Source organism: Poeciliopsis prolifica, unplaced genomic scaffold, assembly GCF_027474105.1.
Source record: "Poeciliopsis prolifica strain line A6 unplaced genomic scaffold, Auburn_PproV2 SCAFFOLD003, whole genome shotgun sequence".
NCBI classification, from domain to species: Eukaryota; Metazoa; Chordata; class Actinopteri; order Cyprinodontiformes; family Poeciliidae; genus Poeciliopsis; species Poeciliopsis prolifica.
Genome location: NW_026562378.1, coordinates 16,788,070 through 16,812,884, shown reverse-complemented (window position 1 = coordinate 16,812,884; position 24,815 = coordinate 16,788,070). Strand labels below are relative to the sequence as shown.

General features: G+C 40.1%; 3 protein-coding genes across 10 annotated transcripts in view; 2 read left to right on the top strand and 1 right to left on the bottom strand.

The window, feature by feature from the left end:
• The window catches only part of trim62.1 (tripartite motif containing 62, tandem duplicate 1), a 40,892-nt gene extending 36,476 nt beyond the window's left edge, over nt 1-4,416 (top strand). Inside the window, exon 6 of the mRNA XM_055027317.1 lies at nt 1,060-4,416. Within this exon, the coding sequence (XP_054883292.1) occupies nt 1,060-1,610 (551 nt within the window). The 3' untranslated portion in view covers nt 1,611-4,416. The remainder of the gene's footprint in view (nt 1-1,059) is intronic.
• Nucleotides 4,417-11,996: 7,580 nt separating this feature from the next.
• Nucleotides 11,997-24,815, bottom strand: part of LOC129352987 (uncharacterized) — a 17,407-nt gene continuing 4,588 nt past the window's right edge. Inside the window, exons 1-3 of one of the 7 annotated variants that reach the window (XR_008604967.1) lie at nt 17,772-18,348; nt 13,200-15,928; nt 11,997-12,322 (exon numbers count right to left, since the gene is read on the bottom strand). Coding sequence is in view for 6 of the 7 variants with exons in the window: in XM_055022233.1 (XP_054878208.1) it covers nt 14,958-15,928; nt 17,772-17,919 (1,119 nt within the window). In the remaining variant the exon portion in view is untranslated. The other 6 variants (XM_055022233.1, XM_055022213.1, XM_055022220.1 and 3 more) reach the window with 6 other exon arrangements.
• The window catches only part of znf362a (zinc finger protein 362a), a 20,893-nt gene continuing 18,887 nt past the window's right edge, over nt 22,810-24,815 (top strand). For both annotated transcript variants that reach the window (XM_055022194.1, XM_055022186.1), the window contains exon 1: nt 22,810-23,034. The gene's annotated coding sequence lies outside the window, so the exon portion shown is untranslated. The remainder of the gene's footprint in view (nt 23,035-24,815) is intronic.

Below are 24,815 nucleotides of genomic sequence, written 5' to 3'. Positions count from 1 at the left end.
ATGCTTGCAAGAAGCTCCACTGGGTGCAAACCCTCCTAAAACGCGCAGCTGCAGAGAATCAAACATCCTATGGAGCTGTGAACTGAAACTGCTCCTCCTTTCTCTGTAATTACCGGCTCTGTGTGGTGTTTACACTCTCGCCGTGGGTTGATGTCGCTGAGACTGAGCTGTCCTGCAGGACAATTTTCTTTGAAGACCAGTGGTTAAACATAAAACAGATGCGTGGTGTGCCCAAGTCTGGAACACCAAACTTGAGCATAAGAAAATTGTCTTCATCTTTAAATTGTTTTTATTAAATTAAGTTTTGCATGGAGATTTATTCATTGAAAAGGAGCTGAAACTGTGTGAGATCTAACAAACCGTCACCCTATCAGCATTTTAAAAACTCTGAACCTTGTCTGCCTGGAATTCATCACAGTAACAAATCACCACCAAGTCACTACAATACTTTATATTGGGAAACATTGCAGTGATTTTTTTTAGCCTCACTTTCCTCCACATGTGTTTTCATCACAAGAGTTTAGCTGCACCAGTAGTTAAATGTTAAACCTTAGTTAAATTAAAACTTAAATGTTCTCCGTTTTCAGCTCAGAAAAGCAGAATAACTTGGTCCGCTTTCTTCGTACTTCAGTTTGTTTGCTGAGAAGGTCCGGTTCGATTGGGGAGGCGTCAATGCACAAGCAAACTTCGAAATGGACCAAAATAAGCGAACACTGGTTCTCCTAAAAAACTAGGTCTTGGTTTGGCTGAAGTGAACTCTGGTGTGATTTGAATGCATATGTGAATTCAAACGGAACGGCGATTGCTCCTAAAGCAGGAATCGGACTAAAGTGCAGGGCATTCTGGGTAAATGCAACCAAAAATGTAAGAGTCTAACGCTCGGGGTGTTTAGCCAAAGACAAAAGAGATAGTCGTAAAAAAATTCTATTTTAAAAGTCAATTTTAAAATATTTAGCCATGCTTTGAAAATCAATGGAAAGGCTGATTTTCATTTCTGTTGACCGCTTTTTTTCTGTCTCTAAAATCTGATATGTAACCTATAATCTCTCTTACCAACAGTGCCAGGAGCCCTGACCCTTGACCCCATCACAGCCCACCAAAGACTGATCCTCTCAGACGACTCCACCATCGTGGCCTACGGGAATCTCCACCCGCAGCCTCTGCAGGACTCCCCGAGGCGCTTCGACGTGGAGGTCTCCGTCCTGGGCGCCGAGGGCTTCATGTCGGGCGTCCACTACTGGGAGGTGATGGTGTCAGAGAAGACTCAGTGGATGATCGGCGTGGCCAACGAGACGGTGAGCCGCAAGGGCAGCATCCAGATCCAGCCCAGCCGCGGCTTCTACTGCATTGTGATGCACGACGGCAACCAGTACAGCGCCTGCACCGAGCCCTGGACGCGCCTCAACGTCAAGAGCAAGCTGGAAAAGGTGGGGGTGTTCCTGGACTACCCGAAAGGCCTGCTCATCTTCTACAACGCAGACGACATGTCCTGGCTGTACACATACCGGGAGAAATTCACCTCCAAGCTGTTCCCTTATTTCAGCCCCGGCCAGAGCCACGCCAACGGCAAGAACGTGCAGCCGCTGCGCATCAACACCGTGCGGCTCTAAGGGGAAACGTGGCTGGTTGCAGATGACCAAACAGATGATTAAATCATAGATGACAGAAATGTTTAAAAATGTATATTGGGGGTGTTAAAGTTTTGTTTTTAGTTCTGTCAAGAATCATGCTTTCCAAAATGTTTATTTTTTAAGAACCTTAAAGTCGTCGTTTGCACTTGGACCTCATTGAGCATCCTGTTAGGAACAAAGATGACACTAAGTGGAGAAACGCCGGTTCTCCTGGGCTTTGACAGAGACGAAGAACATTCCTCTTAGAGTAACAGTCTGACTCACACTCTCAGGCGACTCGCTCGCACTATAAACTCACGCCTGTCAGGCTCCATGTCGCCTGTTTGTTTCCAAACAAGAGCAGCAGCGAAGAACAGCCGCTTGTCTTCTTCTACACTGCTGGCTTCCTGTGCTGGATGTGATTGACAGCACTCCTGTTTGTCTCTTTTCTGTTTTTCAGACGGTGACTCACTCGTGTCAAGTGTTCTGGTATCTTGGAGTCGTTGCTGTTTTTTTTAATATATAAGTTAATTTGTGGAGTTTGGCTTCAGAAGAACTTTAAATAAGAGAGAATCACTTTTGTTTTGGATTTTTATGTTTCTTCCTGCGGTCACTCCGTGTGTGTGTGTGTGTGTGTGTGTGTGTGTGTGTGTGTGTGTGTGTGTGTGTGTGTGTGTGTGTGTGTGTGTGTGTGTGTGTGTGTGTGTGTGTGTGTGTGTGTGTGTGTGTGTGTCCTGTCTGTTTTATTTCTAAACACTTAAAAGCAGAAGATCACTACTTGCAGTGTCTTGCAAAAGTATTCACACTTCTTGAATTTGTACCTCATTACCACCATGAGTTCAATATATTTGATGTGATTGATCAACACCAGGTGGGTTTGAGTTTTAGTGAAGGAGTGGCATGCATTTGTAGACGGCCCCCTTTTTTTTTTTTTTTGCAAAACGGGTCAAGCTCAGACTAGATGGAGAACTGGATGAAATTTTAACATAGATTCTCCACTAGATTTAAGTCTGAACTTTGACTATGCCATTCTAACACAGGTATCCATTTTAATCTAAACCATTATTCTTTAGCTCAGGTTACAAAACAAAAGTAGAACCTTTCCCCTCAATTCAGCCCAATCCAGCTTCCCTGTTGATGAAATACCCAGCATGAAGCTGCCTCTACCATCTTTCTTATTGGGGGTTGCGTGTTTTCAGTGATGTTTGGTTGGTTTATTTTGGGGTTTTTTTTTTTCATATGTTGGTCAAAAAGTTGCTCTTTCTGATTTTCTTCTCGTCAGTCTTCCATAAAAGCCACATTTGAGGAGAATATGTGACGGATTCTTCCACCTGAGCTGTGAATCTCGAAGGTCCTCCAGAGTCGCCTTATTGTGTCATTTCTGAGGGGGAAATAGTTGCCCTGGTTTTATTTGTAAACTGTTTAAGAGGGGTAAAAACAAATGCTTCCTCCACTTCTTTTGTGTGTAAAAACCATAGAAACTATCGCTCTACTTGTACATCATAATTATACACAGATCTCTCATTTTCTCATCAGAACACAAAATGTTGGCTGTAACTTCATGAAACTTGGCTGCATCAGGGGTGTGAATACTTTTCCAATGCATTGTGCTCAGTAGGTAATTTTAAAAGGCAGGACATTGCTTAGGCAAATGCTGCTATTGGTGAAGCAAGGACCTTCTAGTTTGTATATAAAGTAAAAAGGAAGAAGTCTCCAGTGGAGTTGTTCATATTTAAGTTGCTGTCCTGTTCCTGAGATGTCCACATGTTTCTTGTCTCATCTTGTCTTAATATTAAAGGAATATTAAATTAAGTATATATTGATTCTTGTTGTTGAGGGAGGTGTGAGGAGAGAACCAGTGTCCTCTTCTATTAATTCACCTCGTTTGTTAGATGAATGTTTGGAGAAGAGGCGGTGGGCAGGTGAGTTATGTGCTGGTGTTGCATGATGACAAAAATCACAGATCATTCCTTTTGAGGCTCAGTCATGTTCATTTCTGTCCCATGTGCCTCAAGTGCTCTTGTTTCATCGTTAGTCACACAAGGGTCCTGCTGTCTGGGGTCGCAAATCCAACTTCGGTTGTCGCTAATGAAGCTGAATGTCCATTGCAATGGAAAAAAAAGTGGTAAGAATTGCAAAATTCTTCAAGATCATGTTGATCTCAACCAACAAATAATGGAGCAAAAGCAGCAGCCTTCCTTTGCTACTGTATTTTTTATGTTTGTGCGCGTGTCGTCTTTGTCAGCTTATAAAGTGGAAATTGGGGCAGTGCCCACACTTCGATAGGAAATGATTCTGGTATGTGCCGTAGGATGTGAATCGAGCTGCGAGTCGGCGGCTGTTTTAACATGCACAGATCTGCAGGAATCTGACGATCCTTAAATTATGAGTCATTTTGCAGAGCAACACCTGGATCTGCTTGTTACCCACGAAAAGCCTCCTGTTGGGTTTATTTTAAGGTTTTATGCTGAAGTTCCAGACACTATGGAGAGCTTTCTGATGTTTTGGTCCAACGTGGATCTTAACATGCAGGATTAAAGAGATTTTGGCTCCAGATTGTTTTGCTGCATTCAGTGGAAATATTACAACTGATAGGAGTTGTGTTGGGTCGCTGTTGAGTCTATTGGTAAAAATATATATATTATGCTCATAACTATGACACTTTATATGGATATAATGACTGTGTCTTTTGATGATGGCCTCTTCGCACCTGTTGTGTTAAAAAAAAGAAACACCCCAGCGGGCTTTTGCTACTGGAGGATTGTGGGAAATGTTTTAATGTACAATAAACCACTATAAAACCTCACAGTGTGTTCAAGTTTGTCTTGAAATGAATATTCTTGCTGCAGGGCAATGCTTTTCTCTGGACAGGGATGAGGTGAAGACAAACTCCTTTTTCACGGTGATGCTTGCTGTGCCTCAGGATAAAAACAACAAATCTGAGTAAATCTCACAATCAGGTGATTAAAAATAGGTCAAACAACTCATCACAGAAAATACATTTTGCATTTTTGTAGCAATTTTATCTCTTTAAAATATTAAATGTTGACATTTTCACAAATATTTGGATTTGTGGTAATTCATAAAGAATAATTAATAGTAACTGAACCACTTGATGTTGTGTAGAATTAACTTTTCCTGTTTCTAAACTTTTTTTTTAATTCAGTTTGTTTTTTTATTCCCAAAAGCACAAACACTGACTGTCGCAGCTACACAAGCACAACCCTTCTTTTTACATTTTAAAACATGGTCAAGATTCTGAGATTATATCACAAATTTAAAAAAATCATATAAATTATACAATAGTTCCATAAGCAAGTCAGTATTAATGAATATTAAATGTTAAATGAAATTTTGATCGAGTACTGAGTCTGTTTTAAAATAATTACAACAGAATTAAATTATTAAAAAGAACAGTGGGCAAACACTGGCATAGCAAAACTCAACCAAACAAAACGCATGGATCTGTTGAGCTTGTGAAAACATATTGTTGGTTACAGTAGCATAAGACAAAGGCTAATATTTCACGCGCTTAGCTTAGCTTAGCAAACTGTTAGCATAACATATTGGCTTAAAAAAATAGTTGTCTAATTTTTAGTGGCGTTATGCTAACCCTCTGCAACTTAAAGTGAAGATTATTGAGTCATCATAGACGACACATTTCCAGCTTGTGTGCAGTGGACGAGCTTTTTTTTTTCTTCTTATTTCACAACATGAGCTTGTGAAATATTTGTAGCCAAGTAGCTAATTTCCAGGGGTGAGAATTAGCTAATTGGCTATTATCTCATGTATGTGCGTGTAAATGTTAACTTGTAGAAATATTAATGGCGGTTGTAAAAAAAAAATAAAAACCCAGGAGCATTTTTGTAATAAATGGACAAGACGTGTGGACTCGGCTGGCGGAAGTAGTAATGGCTGCTAACGGACAGACAATGAAAACAGTGCCATGGTTCACTTTTGTTTATTGTTGTTATAACAACCACATAACAATTTCCTACCAAGATGGCTGTCAGTTACAAAGTTCCCGAAAGAGACTTTACAGTTTACATAACTATTTTCATTCTGATTCCCTCAAAACATCAAAATGATCTGTTTCAATAACTTTAAAGACAACAAAGGCAAAAATAATAATAAAAAAACCACTTTATTCTACTATGCTGTATGTTAAATGGTATTGTCAGTAATACTTTAATTAGAAAAATGTATCGTCCACAGTATCCATTTTAATGCGATAAATGGTAAAGGTGAGAGTTCTGGTGGCCTCGCAGATTTTAAAGTTTTCTGTAAATATAAGACAATTTTTGTAAACTGAGAAGCCAAAATGAAACCTCTGAGAAGCAGATGAGTCCCCAGAGAAACACAGGAATGCTTTGCCTCTGCTTGTTAACACTTGATCCCTCCCTGTCAGAACTTCATGGCACATATTTCAGTGGATCGGTGCCAAACTTCCAGCTGGGAGGCGGGAAGCTGTGCAATCTTTTTCATCGCTCTTCCTCGTGGTTTTGGCAACTGCGCAGGGCTCGGGGCGTGCAACATGCGGAATGAAAGAGACGTCTCCCGGAGTTCGGTGTTTTTCTCGCTGCGAGTGAGCCACAGCCACCAACAAGTCCCCCTTCGTTTGCCATCTGTGACGCATCCAAGTGCACGGTTGTTGAACTGCAAAATAAATGGTTTGATGTTTCAAAAATCGTGACAAAACGTTGATGCCTGAGTCACGCACCGTGTCGAAGTACTTTAGAAAAGTGGGCAGCCATGCCTTTTTGCTTCATTACTTCACACTTGAAAGCAGTTGAATCTTGTTGCATCATGATTGCAGCCACTTCTCAACAAAGAGCACACAGTTTGAGACAACAGCCATATTCATCATGCTGCCTTTGGATGTGGGTCCATCTCTCAGCTCAGCGCTGTGATTTTTATCAGAGGACAGAACGCCTGTCCTGTCATGGACATGTTGTGGGGACAACGTGTCCATTAAACAGCCACTGAAGTCTCCTGAGAGAGATTTGAGTCCTGTGTGCTGTGGCTCTCCTGAGGCAGGAGTGTGAGGTTTCTCATCTTGCCAGCAATCTGGGCATGAAAAGCAGAAATGAAGCCTCCATTTTAATTCTGGTTCACAACAAGACGTTCAGCACTGATGCTGGTGGCATGAACAAATTCATCATCGGCGTTATTGAATGTTCTGGGATTACTTGCAGTGCTCGGTGACATAGGACTGGAGGCCTGTTATCAAGCTCTAAATGTGAAACAAGGAGACAAAAGATGCCCTCATTTGCTGCGTTTCCATTACAGATGTGCAAAAAAATCTGTCAATATTCCACTAATGTAAAAAAAAACAATTTTGCAATTGCAGTATTGTGTGTTTTCCAGGAACTTAGTGTTATTTATAACATAATCAAGTAACTATATTGCCTTCAGTTTTTATAAAAATTCTGTGTATATTAAACATGACTTTAAAAAAATACTGTATTTTTCGGACTATAAGCCGCCACTTTTTTCCCGCGCTTTGAACCATGTGACCTGTAGCCCTTTGTGGTTTTTCTGTGGATTTTTCTTCAACCACCAGGGGGCGCTTTAGCAGGAAGTGAATCATTGGAAGTCAAAATTGGAAATCAAAGAAGAAAATTTTCATGTAGAACAAGCACATGCTAGCAGCAGGCGCGACGGAGAAATGTTTTCAAACTCATAGCCCCTCATCATGGAAACAACACGAAGACGTTCATGTGATGCAGAAACTCCCCTTTCTGCTCATCATCACAACACTCTTCGTTTTTACCATCTTACTGAGAAGTAGCTCCTAATAACCTGAGCAGATGTGCAATTCCACCAGGTGTTTGCTAACTGCTCCTGGCTAGTCTGAAGGAGCCGAGTGGAGGCGTCATGGGGGCCACTCAGTGAGGCGGAAACTTGGAAGCTTTTAACATTTTGTAAATATTGAACCTTTAAAAGAGAAACATAATTAAAATCACGCTTGAATAAGTTTGATCACACCATAAGTCAGTAGAAAAACATGCTGTGCCATCATTCCTATAAATTCCTGTCTGGTTGTTGATCCCAGGCCCTGTGTGATGTGAAAAAGCTTTTCATTGCAATTTTTCAAAATACTCTAATTTCAATATGGCTGAAAAACCACTTAATCCTAGTCAAACACTTTTTATCAAAAAACATAAGTTTTTTTAAATTGTCATGTCTCTATTATGCAAATGTGTTTTTTATTTAAGTCCACAGATGGACATTGACGTCTCCCCACTGTCTCCCAGGATGTTTCAGAGCTGATTTTCAACATTTGTTTGTTTTTAAAGATGTTAATGGCGTTATGTGACAAACTCTTTGCCCAGTCAGGGCTTTTCGTTCTGCTGACCAACATCTTTTGGAAGTCCCCAGGTTAAAGTCCAGACCGTGGGGTGACCGTTCATTTGATGGAGGTGGTCCAAAACTCTGGAATTCATTACCGTTTTAACTCGTCACTGATCTATTTTTGTTTCAACCAAAACCACATTCGTTTAGACCAATGTTGTCACCGTGTTTTTATTCGTCTGTTTAATTCGGCATGAACGGAAAACAGTTTAGTTCAGTAAATGTTTTAAAGTGACATACAAATTGAATGTTTTTACCTGACTTAAATTAGTCTGCAATCATTTAAGAGGTCTCCACAGGCTCTTACGTGACTGTGCATATTTTTGAGCTACAGCTTAGGAAGAATGAACAGAGAGGGGGAGTGGACTTGGATTCAATCCCAGGACCTTCTTGCTGTGAGCAGCTGAACCATCTCAGAGCCAAATATAATTCTCAGTGTTTCACTCCCAGTGTAAAAAAAAACAGAACTGAATCTCAGATGATTTGAAGAAGCTATTTGTGTTAATGTCTGCTTCTCTTTCAAATAAAATAAATCTGAGGATGACTTTACAATTAGTCAACAACCTGATTGCTCACAATTCTTTCCCTTCATTCCTCTGACAATCAACAGGAGGTTCGGGTCCTTTTCTGGGATAGGGCGCCATCTGGTGGTGAGTTGTATCCTCAACTCAGAGCAGGCCAAGTTACTTTTGATCTGCATTTTCTCATTAGTGGGTTGACAGGACCAAGCTGAGGAACTTGGTTAATGCATTGGATCAGATTTTTGTGTTACTTCTGAATTATGATGTGATACAACTTTTTAATAACATAAGAGAAATTATTCCTTGATTAGTTCTCACTCAGTTTTAATGTTAATCTAAAACATAAACTTGTGTTGAGACACTCCTGAAAAGTGAAGATAAAGGAAATTGCAGGTTGAGTGTTTCCTAGTTTGTGTCCTCAGAACACACCACCCAGCAGGTTTTACATGTTTCCCTACTTTAATATTTCTAATCTAAAATGATGCGTGGCTAACAAGCTGCTGCAGACCTGAGGGAGTTATTAATTCATTATTGAGTGGGCCAAGAGTGTATACAGACAGAAAACGTGCAGGACCGCATTCCTGCACGTATTGTGAAAAACTGAATTGAAGCACAAAAGGGAAATAAAGTGGATTATCCTTTTGGTTCTGTTTTCATGTTGAGTCTGTTTGTTTTGCATCTGCTTACTGAAATTTCATACTATTATGTCTTTTTTTTTTTCCTCAATTTCCAACTCTTTAGTTAGCCTGAGTGCTGCACCGACATGTCTGATTTGGTGCGGGCGTAAAAGGCAGGATCGGAACGTTTTTCTTGAAATGAGAGGCTAAAACTCACAGCAACAAAACTCAAACCTGCGGACAGACATTTGAATCAAGTGGATTGAGTAAGGTTAACCTTTACGGGGAGGTCAGAGGTTGTAGAAGGGTTAATGTTGGTAAACACAATATTGAACTAAGACACAAAGGATGCTGGGAACAAAGATACCGCCTTGTCTGGGCTGGAAAAATCTGCTGCTGCTTGCAGACACGGTGTCTTGTTTGCTTAACTAATCCACACTTAAGATTTCACCTTTTCAAAAGGATCAAATACTTCTTGACCTTTATTGTGTTTCATGTTGTAATTTGGACACAAGAAATGAAAAAACAATCAGCAAGGAATATACAGTAATGAAAAATTAGAAAATTCAATTATTTGTCCTTTAATGTCTAGAAAGAAAAATCTTACAATTATTATTAAGCCACATACTTACCCTGTTATTCCATTAAATAAGCAACGGCATTAAAATCACACATGGATAAGTTTGTTCATGTGAAAAGTGATTAAAAAACATTTCATGCCATCATCCTCTCAACTACTTCCTGTCATCTTCTTCATGGTTAGCGCCATCGGCAACATCCGCTTGTTGATCATGTGATTTGTATTTCCATTGCAGTTTTGCGAAATACACTAATTCCAAACACTTCATCTTTGCAGCAAAACATTTTATTGAAAAGCATTTCTTTTAAAAATTGGTATGTTTTTATGAAGCAAATTTAATTTCAAAATATAAAATTATATGGGAAATGGAAAAGTAGCTTTTCTTACCAGCTTCAGCCAGAATCTTTACGCGACATTTTCCTTTTATTTACCTCAACCGTTTGGACTGGTTGAGGTAAAAAGCAGCATGAAGAATGATGCATCTCAGGTTGCTCACCTTAAGGTCCAGGATGACCACTCAGTTTTGAGGCGTTCACACGCCGACTACTGGCAGGTACAGGGTCAGCTGGCAATCAGCGGATTGGAATGGTGCCACTTTGTTACAGACACTAACAACAATAACTGTTTGGTCGGTGTGGCGTGATGAGGCTTTCATTGATCAAATGAAATCTAAACTGGACTTATTTTACTTCAACACCTTCATTGATGTGTTCATGTCAATTCACTAAGAATTATAAAATGTGTAACTAACCCTTTTGTTCCTTTGCATTTCAAATATCCAATCACTGTAAATAGTTGTTACTCATGAAACGTGCAAATGTCTTTGAAAGGCAGTTGGATAATTTACAAAAATTTGTTTTCTTAACTGCAGTTGTTTTGAAACTTATGTTTTAATTTTTTTTTCCTTGAGGTTGTCTTAAGTATTTTTTTAAATCAATGTATGGTGTACAATTATAAAATATGAAATAGTTATGGATTTTTTTGTTTTTACTAGATATTGTAAATTGTACTTGATTTGTTTTCCTTGCAATTCAACTTAATACAAAAAGAAAGTCAAGTGTGCTGCTAAAGTGTGTTTTAATTGAATATTTTTTGCAAAAGTCTAGACATTTAACTTTTTACATTTTACAACAATTAACATACATAAATAATTTAGTCTGCAACACAAAATGGGCCTTGATAATTTGCCAAAACACAACAGTTGTGCCAGATTTGATTGACAGTTCCTATTAAAGTGAGAGGCACCGGGAATCCCAGATGTGGTAGCACTTTACTCTAGCGATTGCTCGCTCTACAATGATCCGCAGCCGAGCAATGGTCTGGTCTCCTCTGTCTCTTCCTTGCTGAACTGACCAGGATGCCTAAATGGTGGAATGATGAGTTTGGCTCCAACTTCATGAAGGAGGTCTTGAATGAGGAAGTCTTTATCTGCCATGACTTCAGAGAACGTTTCAGACTGTAAGGTGAGGGATGATGGCGTTTCCAGAGCAACTTCTGTGCAGTCCAAGATGACACGACATTTGGAGAAAACTGCAGAAATTTCTGAGGCATACTGGCTTTTACCTTCTCACGACTAATCCACAGGTTGATGGAAGAGAACACAATGAAGAGGTAGTTGGCCCAGGTGATGGTCACTCAGCTGACAGTAGCTATGCTGACTTCAAACATGTCAGCAATGAGCTGCTCCTTCATGCCCACTGCTACCCTGAATGAGTACATCAGGAACTCATCAATCAGAGGCAGGCAGCGGGCAGGGCTGGCTGCAGCACATGCTTCCTCTCCAAGTTTCTGTGCTCTGGTCCAGAACACCAGGCATGATGCAGAGGGTGCAATGGACTCCCAGAAGATCCGGAACACACATTCAGATGGAAATTTGGTGTAGAACTGGATCTGGTCATCAGAGGCACAGTAGCGGCTAAAAAGTCTGGCAGACAAATCCACTTTCTGAAGTCTGGCTTCCAACTCCTTAATATTTTCCAGAGCTTCATCAAGTGCACCTGTAAAACCACAAAGTAAAATAGCAAAACATACGGTTAGCAATAAGTTTTAATTATATATTTGAAACATTACTTCTGTGAAGATCAATACATGTTGTGAGTCAGAGCATGTATGTATACAGCCATTGACTTAATCTCTCCACAAAATACATAACCACATAATCTCATAATTTCATCATTATGTGATCATAATAATAATAATATTATTATAGCAACAGTTAGCCTATATTTTACTGAATTTATCTTACATGGAAAATATATACAATGTACTTTTACTTGCGGGTGGATGTGCCGTGTAGTCCGCAGTAGCATCTTCAGCCTGGCTAGCTTTCTGAGAGGACAAACTGCCGTTTCTTCGCCCTCTAGAAAGCAGACTCTCTCATTGCCAGTGCAGTGAAGTTATTCCAGGAAAACAGGGAAGCAACAGCTCCACTTTTAAGACGGCTGGTGGTGGATCCGCTAACAAAATCCTCCGGTGCGAAGTGGCGGCTACATACGAAAATGCTCCCCGTCTTTATGCAAAAGTCCGGACCTTCATCTCTTCGGATCGCCTGGATCCACTGCCTCCGTTGGTCCGGGTCCGTCGGGAACGCATGATATGACAGATAAGGCTGTTTTCTCGCCCCACATGAACAACCAGGGACTGAACACAAACAACTGCAATGAGACTGAGCCATTTTCCTAACCTATTAATGCTAACGCTATAGCCACCGGAAGTTGTCCAACCCCACATCCGCCCCGGCCCCGCGCATGCGCACTGCCGCCCCGGCCCCGCGCATGAAGAGCTGACATATAAGGTTCAACTCAACCACTTATATGTCAGCTCTTCAGAGAAACGAGCTGCTAGCAGCGATGCTAATTAACGGTCATTCGTTACAAAACTTAACGGTCGTGTTCCTGTCGCTCCCCGTGATTAAACTCAGAATTACGATCATCTGTACTGAGCAGCTGTCTGATAGCAGACGGTGTTTCCGTAAACAAGTTTGACTAAATATTGTATTATAACCGAAAAGAGAGATATAACTGTAACAGCTTCCCCTTTATGCCCGTCCCGTCATACACACAGAGGAGGCCAGTTGGTTGAATTTTCTGTAATAACTGTAATAAATGGTCAACACAAATTAGTACAGTGAGCTCCACTACTGGTCCATCAGCTCTCCGCATACACAGTAGAGCGCTCAACAGACTGCGTCACAAACAATCATTACAATCTGGCTTAACAACATATTTTTCTAACAAATGATCGTATAGTGATATTTGATTATTAATACTTCTTTAAAATTAATTTAACACAATCTGGTCTATTTCCTATAAATAAAGAAAAAAATAGACAGACAACAATCAAATTTAACTAATAAACTAATTAAGTAACTTCTAACTGAAACAGGGAACAAACAAACTGACAAGCTGGTAAATACAGCAAACCGACAATACACAGACAAACCGACAACTCAACTGAAGAAAAACTGACAAACATAACTGACAAAATAATTTACTAATAAATAATATAATATAATTACCTGTAATAAATGGTCAACACAAATTAGTACAGTGAGCTCCACTACTGGTCTATCAGCTCTCCGCATACTGCAATAAAACTCCACGTCAGTCTTTGAGCACACCTACTATGACTATTCAGAAAGAACTGGATTTGGTGACTTACCACAGTAGAGCGCTCAACAGACTGCGTGGAATTTACGGTTTAGCTTTGTATTTATAGGCAACCAGTAGGGGGCGCCAAAAACCATTCATCACATGATAATTACAAAACATATTTTAGCAAGAATTTCACCTTAATACCCGTTACATAACCTCCCCAGTCAGCCTCCCAGGAATGAGGTGTATAGAGTTGTAGAAGATTTTAATTCTGCTATGGCTGAAATAAATAGCAACTTACAAAAGCCTGTGGCAAGTCATTGCATATAAAGACATGTTTAGGCATCATATTTCTTCTTTCCACATGATATTTTTCCAACTTTGCACCTGATTGTTCTTGTTGAGGGAGAGCAATTTGAATTAAAAAAACACATTTCTGCTTATGTAAAACAGCTTCTTCACCACCTCCAGCAGATGAACAGAATATTAAAGTTTTAAGTTTCAGAAGAATCTGAAACAGGAACTGAATTATGCTTCTTTCTTCAGGATGACAAGTTTAGCTTTAACCCCAAGTTGCTTATTGGGCTATGAATGGGTTAATTTGGTCAGCAAGACACCTGAGTAAAGTTGGCCCCCTCTCCTTCAAATTAAATAAAATTAGTGTCAAATTTTTGATAACCGGTTGACTATGTCTGGTCAAAATAAAATTCCCATAAATATGTTGTCAATCAATTGTACTATAGTTGTGTTGCAAAAATTTCCCTTTGTGTCATTAATTTTTAAGATAAAAAAAATGCAAAAAACATCTCTATAGGTCACCAGAGATTGACCTCTGCCCTGATCCCCCTCATTAACAAAAAAAAAAAAAAACTTGACTTGAAATATTTGTGCAGCTAAAACATTTGTAGTCTCGTTGCACAAAATTTTCTCAGTTTTGTTTTTTGGTTGGTTCTTGGTAATCTGTGGAAACATTTATTATTATTTTCTCAATGATAGCAATAAAACCAATTTTGTTTAATTTGAAGAAGGTGGGGGCAGGGGGCAACCGGATTTTATTTAAGGGTATCAGAGTAAAGGAGCAGAATACAAATGCATGCAACACTTATAAGATTTTTCTTGGTGAAAACTTCTTTTTTTAATTCACTTCATACATTTACAGAATTTTATGCAGGTCTTTCCTTTAACATCCCACTCAAATATCATTGAGGCAAAATGTAAAACGACCAACATGGATTATTTTCAAGGCATGGAGACAGTCTGATGACTCCATAATAGCAGTAAAAACTCCATCTGTTTGCCCTCTAGTCCCTTGGTTTTCATTACATATATCTTTATGTCAGGCAGCATCAGCAGACTTTATGTTACAAATTGCAAGATGCTGTTTTCCCCTGGATCAATCTCACATAAACTGGTTTTGTGCAGAGACAAATGTCTGAGGAAACCGATGCCCAGAGGAGTTTAAAAAGTACTTTGTGTCGCTCTGCAAGCACGCCTCGACCTGCCTCCTCAGCACCTCTGTGCACTCAACAACTACTATCCCCAACATGTGAAAAGCTGCCTGGGAAGGTGTGTTTACTCTCCTGTCAGAGCAGCGTCAACAGGTAAAACGGCCGTCTGCACACTGGAACCACTCTTCCTGGTTCTGCTGCAAACAGTCATCAGCTGAAGTCTGGCTTTGTTTCTTAAACCTGTGAGACTCTGAGAGAGGCTGCTGTGTCTCTGTTGGCCACAGACAAAAGTAAAGACTTGATGCATCCATTCAGCAGAGAGTCTATAGTCCTGATGAGGAAAGTGTTCACGCTGAGGTAGAAAGGAAGTGTGAACATGCAAAGCACGCTAACAACGGCTATTACGGTATTCTCCTCCAGGCTTGGAAAACCCCACTGTTTCCATCTGCTCAGGCGGGTTTGATTTGAATCTAAGCGCTGCCCTCTGACTAGATCCAGGGAAACGTGTTTCTGAGTCCACTCCTGTCTTCCCATCTTTTCAGACAAGCAGTCACGGGACATGAGGGGAAAGTCTCCACCAACACACTGTGGGGTAAACATTTCTGGATGAAGTGGCTTGAAGGTTGCAGGCGCTGCTTCATCCTCGTATCGTTGTGTTCTCTGCGGTTCTGCAGAGGTTTGGTTTCTCCTCGGCAGACCCGTGCTGATGGTCAGCAGCAGCCCGAGGAGAACCATGAAGGCCACACTCCAGTAGGGATCCATGGCTCTGTGCATGGGACTGAAGACGTTAGGAAGACATCTGATGAGAGAGTTGGTTTTGTCCAGACAAGCAGCCGTCCACCCTTCCTCCAGCTTCCAGTGCCATCGAACACTGAACGCCACAGCGATCCACACTGATAGGCAGCAGAAGAACCCCACCACCTGTGGCAAGCTTTCGCCTTCATCCGAGACGCCACCGTCCTCCTCCTTCTCCTCCTCATCCTCATCCTCCTCATCCTCATAACTGAAAATTCTCCAGGAATCAGCCGCAGCACGCGGCCCTGGCAACCTGATCAGGGTCTCCATTGCGATCAGAAACGTGGTGAAGAGCAGCACGGCTCTGTAGGTGTGGCTGAGGAAGAGCAGGAACCGCAGGGCAATGACGTCACCTGGTGGGTTCAGCTCAGCCAGCCAGAACTTCAAGATGCAAAGGAAACTCAGGAACGCTGTGGGAACACAAGGCAGAGAGTCAGCAGAAGCTCAACTACCAGCAAAAACACAGATTCTTGGTTTTAACAATGCATCAACTCTAATGGGAACATTTCATATTGCAGTAAGCTTTGAGAAAAGTAAAGAAATCCTCACAGTGATGGAAGACTGTTAGTTTATCTGAAGGAAGCTGCAGTATGAAACCTTTATAAAAAGAAATATATGCTCTTTACTTATAGTGACATTTGCTGAATATCGATGACGTTCAAGTCGAATGAATGCGACCTGGCCGTACAGACACATTAAAAAATATCTGATACATTCCAGATTTATGACCACATATCTAAGTGGTTTAGCTCACATTTGTAAAACTACAACCTGTGTTGTTTTGTACCACATAAGGGCAAAAAAAATCTAATTTGGTTTCTTCACGCTGCAGTTTTTATCGTTTCGGTTCTTCGTGAATCTCGGTTCTTCGGCAGGTATAATGTCATGTAGTAATTCTGAGTGTTTGCAAAATTTGAGCTGTAATCATCAAAACTAACCCCCACCCAGCCTTTAAATGCTTTCCACATGATAACGCCGACCAAAGAGGAGTGGGTAGAGGACATCTCCTTGGTGCACACCACAACATTGATAAATGTTGAGTCGGGTCAATCTGAGCGCAGAACCTCAGCTGGCTTTGTTGCACATTCAGTAAGAGTGCTGGTACCAGCTGCACACAGCTTCACGTCTGTAAGCTACATTAAATTCACATCTTTAGGTGGCAGAAAGAACCAAGTGAAAGCAGCGAAAATGATCAGTGAAGCAGCGCTGACCCTGGACAGGCAGGAACATTCAGATAAGAAGCTTCTGCTTCTCTGGCCAAGAACCTAATCAGTGCATGAGGTGCAGACAGATAGAAGCAAGGCATGTGCATTACATATTCAAATTCAAGACGTACAAGATAGTACTTCAAGTAAGGAGGTCAGAATTTAAATGTGTGCCGTTTCTCAAATCCTTTGGATCAAGCCCCTGTTTTGCTAAAAACCTAGATACACACATCATGTTGATCCATCTCCTTCCAGACAGGACAAAAACCACAAAGTAATTTCCTCTGACTGAAAAATTTAGGCACTTTATTAGATTTAGCATTTCTGAAACATCATTTTTGTCTAGTGTGAACATCTGTAACTGTGAAACTGGCTGAATTTTACATTAGTGTGAAAAAGTCAAGTTGATAACACTTGGAATATATTAGGCACCAGTTATTGCACTCCAGACAACCCTGGGAGGTATAAATATGGTATTTGATATTTCAATGGCCACATACCTGCCAATCATTGTGCAGTTTTGACATAAAGTTTAAACAAATGATACAAGGTTTTTATGGAGCATAGTAACATTTATATGGTCAAATGTATACCTTAGATGTATAAAGTTAAATGTCGCTTAATATGAATTTCACTAAAGCTCACAAAATGCTAACTGAATACGCCTCAGCTTCAGTGTATTCTTAGATTTAGATTTTTCAGGTGAAGCTTAAATTTGTTTTAAGGAAGATTTAAACAACGTCACTTTGAGTAAGTTTATCTCATGGACAGATCACAACTTTCGTCACTTTCTCACTTCCACATCTGAACTCTACTGGCATCACCTCAGCAAAATGAAAGCTGGAACCACTGGAGGTCAGCAAAACGCCGACCTTCAGGGCATCAGGGCTGCAAATCTAAAACAGAATGAGGGAGCAGTTTGCTGATAGTGGTGTTAATTTTTTAGCTTGTTTACTGGGGCTTTGGGAGCGCTTCATGGACAAAAATAAACTGCAAACATGTTGAATTAGAGGTGCAGGTTAAATGATGCACCTGACTCTGTCCTTACCTGTGACCAGGAAGTCCGTGAAAATCAAGAGGGAGCAGCAGCAGAAGCTGACAGGACTGTGGGACGCAGCCAGAGACGGCAGGACGAGAAAACTGCAGACCAGTTTACACGCAGACAACAGCACCGCTCCTTCCAACACAGCATCCATGGCTGCAAGGGAACAACAAACATGGACCAACAGGTTCTTCTCTCTGCCCCAGGGAGGAGGAGCTCAGGAATGTCAGGAACGCTGCAGGTAATGATCCAGCTACACAGCAGGAATATCTTCTGTGAGATTTTGCTAAAACTAATTTAAAAAAAAAAAGTCTTGTCAGTGAGTGCTCCCAGAGTTTTGGACCAATATTTGCTTGCGTCCATTGGTAATGAACCCTGGACCAGACAGAGGTCAGGGACGAGTTCAGCTGAGTCAACAAGAATGATACAAATAATTCAGATAAACCAAACCACAAAATTTCACAATCACACTGGTTCAAACTGGAGGATAAATATTTCTATCATCTTCAAGAGATTAAAAATGTCTTACTGAAGCAAATGAATCTCGAGAGAGAAAGAGAACAGCTGCTATGGGGTTATTAGTTCTTACCTGCTCTCACAAGAGCCTGACGAGCGGCATGTCAAAATAAGCTTCAAATGCTTCATCCGCTTTCCTCACCTCCCCCTTTTGCTCCACCCTCCCGGGGATAACGAACCCTCCCTAACCCCCGCTGCCACCGCCCCGGCCCTTCCTGCACCTGGCCTCTGGAGGTGACAGCGCTGGTGCGTTTCTGGAGGGTGTGGCAGTCTTTGTGCAAGCTACAAAACCAGTGGAACAACTAGCGCGCCTTGCTGCAAACAAATGCAACGTGTTTGTTTAAGTGTGCGTGTTTAAAGGGAGACCTGCTGATGTAGGCCAAGGGCGTGAAAACAACTTCTCTGCATCCAGTTTGCTCAGGTTAAATGTTTAATACACACCGTGCAGGACTCCATACAAAGCCAGGTCAAATGGTGCATTTTAATGATGTGCTGCCATCTATGCATGAATTATAAATTACTTTATAAGGCAAAGGTGTCCTGTGGCAATTTTTACAAGGAGGATGGGATCTGCAACCTTAGTAGTGAAAAGAACCACTTGTCCATCAGTTCAGCTGAAAAACTTGTTGCTTATAATTTTAGATAAATATCTATAAAAGAAAATATGTTCTTGTGTTTAAAGAACCATAACTTTCAGATTTTTAAACAAAGAAAGCCAGAACATTTTTGCAATAAGAACTATTAGTTCAGTCATGTCATGAAAGGGTGAGGCATTCTGGCGAAACAGACACATTGACTCAAGTCAGAGAACAAATTTAGATTTGGATAGGGAGACAGCTTGTAACAGACTTTGTTTCGAGTTTGCAGAAAACTGAAGGTCAAGGCAGCTCAGCAGGTCACTGCTCCTTTACCTCGATACAGAGTGACCAAATTGCCTCCTTTTGAAGCTACTGCTGTAGATTGTTCTGAACCTGTTCATGTGGGGGATGAAAATTGGCAAACTCAAGGAAGGAAAACAATGATCACATGAACTTGTGTTTCTCACTGCTCTAATCAGGCCGACCTGGAGATTTATCTCTGCCTACACATTATAAATTCAATATTTACTCCGGCGTTGTATTGGTTTCAAGACCTTTTATATTTTATATTTACTGTATTTCGACCAATCGCGTCATTTCCTCCGACGTGCGTAATTTTTCTTGGTTCGCTTCATAGCGAAGGATAATTCCAGTGATCAGTATTGTCGAGTTGTCATTTCCTCATCTGTCCAAACTTCTTTCTGACTTCTTGGATCCAAATTACCTTCACTGAAATGCAACCATCCTGTTCATGTCAACGTGACCTGGAGCGCTTCATAACCCGTTTCCTGGCTAAAGCTGCACAAGCAGCATAATCATTCTACAAAGACTCAGACATTTAAAGTCATAAATGTATGTTTATATACAAAATAGATTGTAGGCCCGGGATTAGTGATACCATGAAGGTTTCAGTTTCTTTGTGAAACGCAAACTGAATGACAAAAGAGTTTTCAATTGAAAGAATTAACATTTTTCTTGGAGTTGAACAATCGACTCAAAACCTCCAAGTCATCAAAAAGCAAACTAGACATCTAAACAATAATTTATTTTATATTTAATGGATGTAAAAATGAGTTGCTATGCAGTTCCACCAGATACATTATTCAGCTGATGCATATAGAAATAAACTCTTTTATATTGGAAACAATCTGCAATGATACATTCTTTAAAGTAATCCTTTCAGCAAAATTTTGTTATAAAGTTAATTTATTTGTACTTCATTTCTTCTACATGAACAAAGTCTTCACTGCAGAAAGTGAACAAGGGAATAAATCATATAAATCCCATAATTTCTAAGAAGATTCACTTGAATATTGCTCAATCTGCTTTCATCAAGGCCATATTAATATCTAGAACTATAACTCTGTCATTGTTATGAAGCCGAGGAAACGACCCATGTTGGTCAAGGCCATAATAGTTATTATGAAAATGTCATTTTCACTGATATTTATGACACTGTGTGCCACAGATGAACTTGCATTTGACCACCTTGAGTGAAGACACCACAATTATTCAGTGGAACTTGAAGTTGTGTTATTTATTACACAATGGTTCTTGATATATTTTTTATCAATAACTCTTAAAAACTTGGATTAAAATGATAAAGAAACAGCGAATAATTTTTAGGTAGATTTTGAGGTGTTTCTCCTGCAATTAATTTCCATGAAGAATAACACTAAAGGTATCAATGATATGTTTTATGACGTGTTTTTATTGTTATTAGGTTGGAGTATGAGTTTTCTTTACGTCATTTTCCATCACATAGAAAAAATGTCAATCCTTTTTGTACAAAACTTTGTTTATCTTCACTTTAATCTGTAAAAGAAGAAATAAAATGGTGGTGCATTTAAAATTTCCCACCATATTTTTTTTATCTAAACCTAAAAGTGTCTTCTTTTTTTTGGACTGTTTTATCAGCTTGTTATGGATAAATGATCCACTGCAGTCTCTTTCATCTGCTCACATACACAGTGCTGCACGCTCACAGAAGCACAACATGTGAGACTGGTGATTAAGTCAGATACGGTGCAGAATGAGGCGATAAAAGCAGAACTCAGTCTTTGCTTCACCTGGTTGCATCCCTACAGTGAGCAGAGTGGAGCCCAGCGCTGGACGCTGAACGTCACTCTGTGTCTGTTGTGTGACATTTGATCGTTTTCGGCATTAAAGCCTGTTTCATATTTAACCAAACGTCATTATTTCTCGAGGTGATGACACTGAGGGGTTTTGGTCGGGTCCCTGAACTGGTAAACAGACCTGGGTGCATGACAACAAGCTCTAGCCTTCATTTGAGAGTGATTTGATGTAAGACGAGTGAGACATGCAGCAAAGGTTGATGGGCCAGAAAATGGGCCCATCAAGGACTAAAGTCTGCGTACGGGTCGCGGCTCTTCCTCTACAGCGCCATACAAGTTGTCTCTTTTGCAAGAAGTCAGGTAACGGCTGCAGCTGTAAAGTGCTGATAGTTAATTGATTTGGGTCAGGGGGATTCGTTTGGAGGCGTGAGACTGAAACTGACCAGTAGGAAGCCAGTCAGTTTTAGCAGTGCACAAAGGACTCTGTTATGCTTCCCCCCTTATCTCCAACTTCATTTAAATGTATTTGTTTCCTGCGGTTCCCAGTTTTCATTTCATGCCAGTTTCAGTTTTGCATTTTCCATGAATGTAAATTCAGGCACTGAGCACTGACAATAACAGGTGAACGATTTATTTCGTTATTTGAGTTTGCTGTTATGGCCCAACTGGAATCTTGACTGAAATCTGTGCTAATGATTAGGGTGATGGGAAGGAGGCCATCCAACTTCACAGACCAGGAACTTATTGCCAAAAATTAACCGTAAAAATTGTCAGTGGAAACATGAAAACAAAAATAACAAAAAAAAAATGGTCTGCAATTATAAAAAAGATTATGTGATGTTGACAAAGTGGTATCTCATAGTCAATTAATTATTGAGAATGGGATAAACCATTTTATTTTTAAATGAAATGTAAAGAAACAAATATTATTTTAGAAAGTTGATTGTTTTAATATCTTTGGAAAGAAGCTTGTCCCATTTTCCACCAGTAATGACTTGAAATTCCAGCAAAACTCGATGATATAAAATCTAGAAACAAAAGCTCTTCTAAGGATTTTGGACTTTTTGGGGGGTAAATATTTTAAGAGACATTTTCTACATCATATTTTCTAAAATCTAGTGCAATATTATTAAATTAGATTTTAAAATTGGATTTTTAAACATTTCCTACATTTTATTTATTACTTTTTGATTTATGATAAATATTTATTGCTTGATCGATTTGTTGTTGTTATTATTATTGACTTTTCTTTTTGAAAAACAAGTTTCTTACATTCTGTTTTGTTTTTGTTTTTTTATGTCACATTTCACTACAATAGGTCACCATACATTTCCAATGTTGGGATTTATAATCCCAAACCAAAACAAAGCTCCAGTGCAATGTACAGATTTATGAAGCAGCTTTTACTTGTTTTATTGTACAGCCCAATAAGAGTTGTACAATAAAACAAATGGAAAGCTAAAACAATAGCAGCCCATCATTCATGTGATGATCCTGTGGCTTTCAGCGTGGCAGCAGTGCCCTCTCCTGCTGAGCTAAGCACAGAGCACATTAGCATCCTGTCATGCTGCTGCAGCTCGCAGGATTACTCATATTTAATGCACATTATCTCCGACAGACACGCAGCAATGATAGTACGCAGCAATATAAGAAGCGCGTCCTTTTTTAGTCCCCAACTCCAAATAATCTGACTGTGATGCCCCCTTGCGAGGTTTATATTAAACATGGGGTGAGGAGAAGTGAGAGACGTTCATATTATAATTCATTATTCCCACAATGGTCTCCCGACAGGAAGGTCTTGTAAAAAAAGTCGAACCCCCCCCCTTATATTCGTGCGCTCATTTTTACAATAGCGCCGCGGCGCCGACGCGCACATCTGCGGCATCTGCACGGATCGGGTGAAAATTACGAGCCAGAAAATGGGTTAAAAATCCGCCTGAACGGGTTTTTCTCTGTGCACTGTGAGCAGCCTCTCGCCTGTAGCACCCAGAAGTGAACAGCAGGCGACCCGGAAGGCTTGAAGTCTGGCTGAAAGCAGGCAGAAAAAGGGGAGTCCTGCTCCGTTATAAATTTCTGTTTCTTCTCCTCTCGCTGGCGCAGGTATGTTGGTCTCCCCGTGCAAATTATCCGCCTCTTTATGCTGTTTTCCTCTCGCTCAGAGACGCCGCGCTGCACCGCCGCTTCCCTTAAAAGTCGTGCAGAACTTGGAATAATGAAATAAGCCTTCGCGATGCTTAAATGTTAATAGATGACGTCTTAAGCTGCCGTGCAAATAGCAGCCCTCCTGATGATCGGATTTATGGCTCAGCTCGGCGCTGTGGCAGAGCCACGCTGATGGCTGTAGGAAGTGTCTGCGTGCTGTTTTTTTCCCCCTCGCCAAGCCGGGCTATTCAAACCTGCAAATCAAAGTAAACAATCATCCCTGAGATTTATGCAAATTTGCCGCATGCATTCGCGTCGCAGTGGCCTTTAATGACACCCGGAGGGTTTTCTGCTTGTTATAGTCCTTTCTGCAGAATATGGCGTCCGCTGGTTATAAAAATAAGACAGGGCTGCCATTTTTGTTTTCCTTTTGTCTGATTTTTTTAATAAACTGTCTGAGAATGTGGGAGAGGCGGCGGACAGACCGAGGCGCTGCAGGTTTGCTGCTCTGTAGGGGGAAACTCGCACTTGGAGCTGGTTTATTTAAAATCTGGGAAAAATCAAAATCTGGAAATCAGCTCCCCTCTGTGTCTTTCTAAGCAATAACTGGCTTAAGTTGCTCCTAACTTTTGTTTTTTTTTATCACCATTAAAAAAAATAATAATAAAAACCTGACTGTAGGCTATTTCTCAAGAACCCAGAATATGAAGCTTTCACAGCAGCTGCAGTGGATACAAATCAGCGTTGAAATACTACTTTATTTTACTATAATAAATACATGTAGGAGTTTTTGCAACGTTTTTGCTGTCCGCTCCGGTTTAATAAGAACGCTTTTGAGGTAAACAATCAATCAAAATAGGTAGATCTATCTCCTTGCATTTATGTTTTATTTATGTTTTGTTGATGGACAAATCCTACACTTTAGTCCAGATACATAACATGTAGAACAGACTGGTGTCACTTGTAGGACATAATTGGTTGCTGAGTCTCATTCAGTGTTACTTTAGACTCTTTGCAGCATCACAGACCAGTTGCTATGATGTTTAGACCAAATTAGCTATTTTTGTCCTTGTGCCCTTATCCTGACTGATACCTTTGTTTGATAAGCTGAATTTGGTACCCTCTCTGTAAATGATGACATCAGGTAAAACACAGGGATGAGCAAATGTTTAGGAAATCCTACTAGAACAATTGAAGTTTATTTTGATGATGATCGGATTCTGGACTGAAAACGGGAACTGAAATGTGTTTCAACAAAGCATTCATGTAACACTTGTACAAACCAGGTTATTGCTGCTTTTTAATTTCTACTAACTGATGTGGAATTAGAAAACATTTGTACCCAGGTTCATTTATTTACATCACAAAACCTGCCGTTTCTATAGAGATGTCATGACGTTTTATAACCACTGCACTTGAGATACCTCTCAATTTTTCTATAACAACATACACTACTGTATTTTAAAGGTTTATTTTAAATACATATGTGGCACTTCTCATATGTATTAAACTAATCAGTCAATATTATTGATATTGTTGCACATTTCAATCAGAAAATTAAGGTGCAGATTTATTTTTACCCATATAGAGTCCAATTGAGACAGCATAGAGGATGCTCATATTGAATTTATTATAGCTGAGTACTTAGTCACCACTGAACAGATGTGAAAATGTGGCTGTACGGTTAACATAATTTACTGATTATTAAGTTCTGTTACTCAGGTGGTAAATAGGCTAAT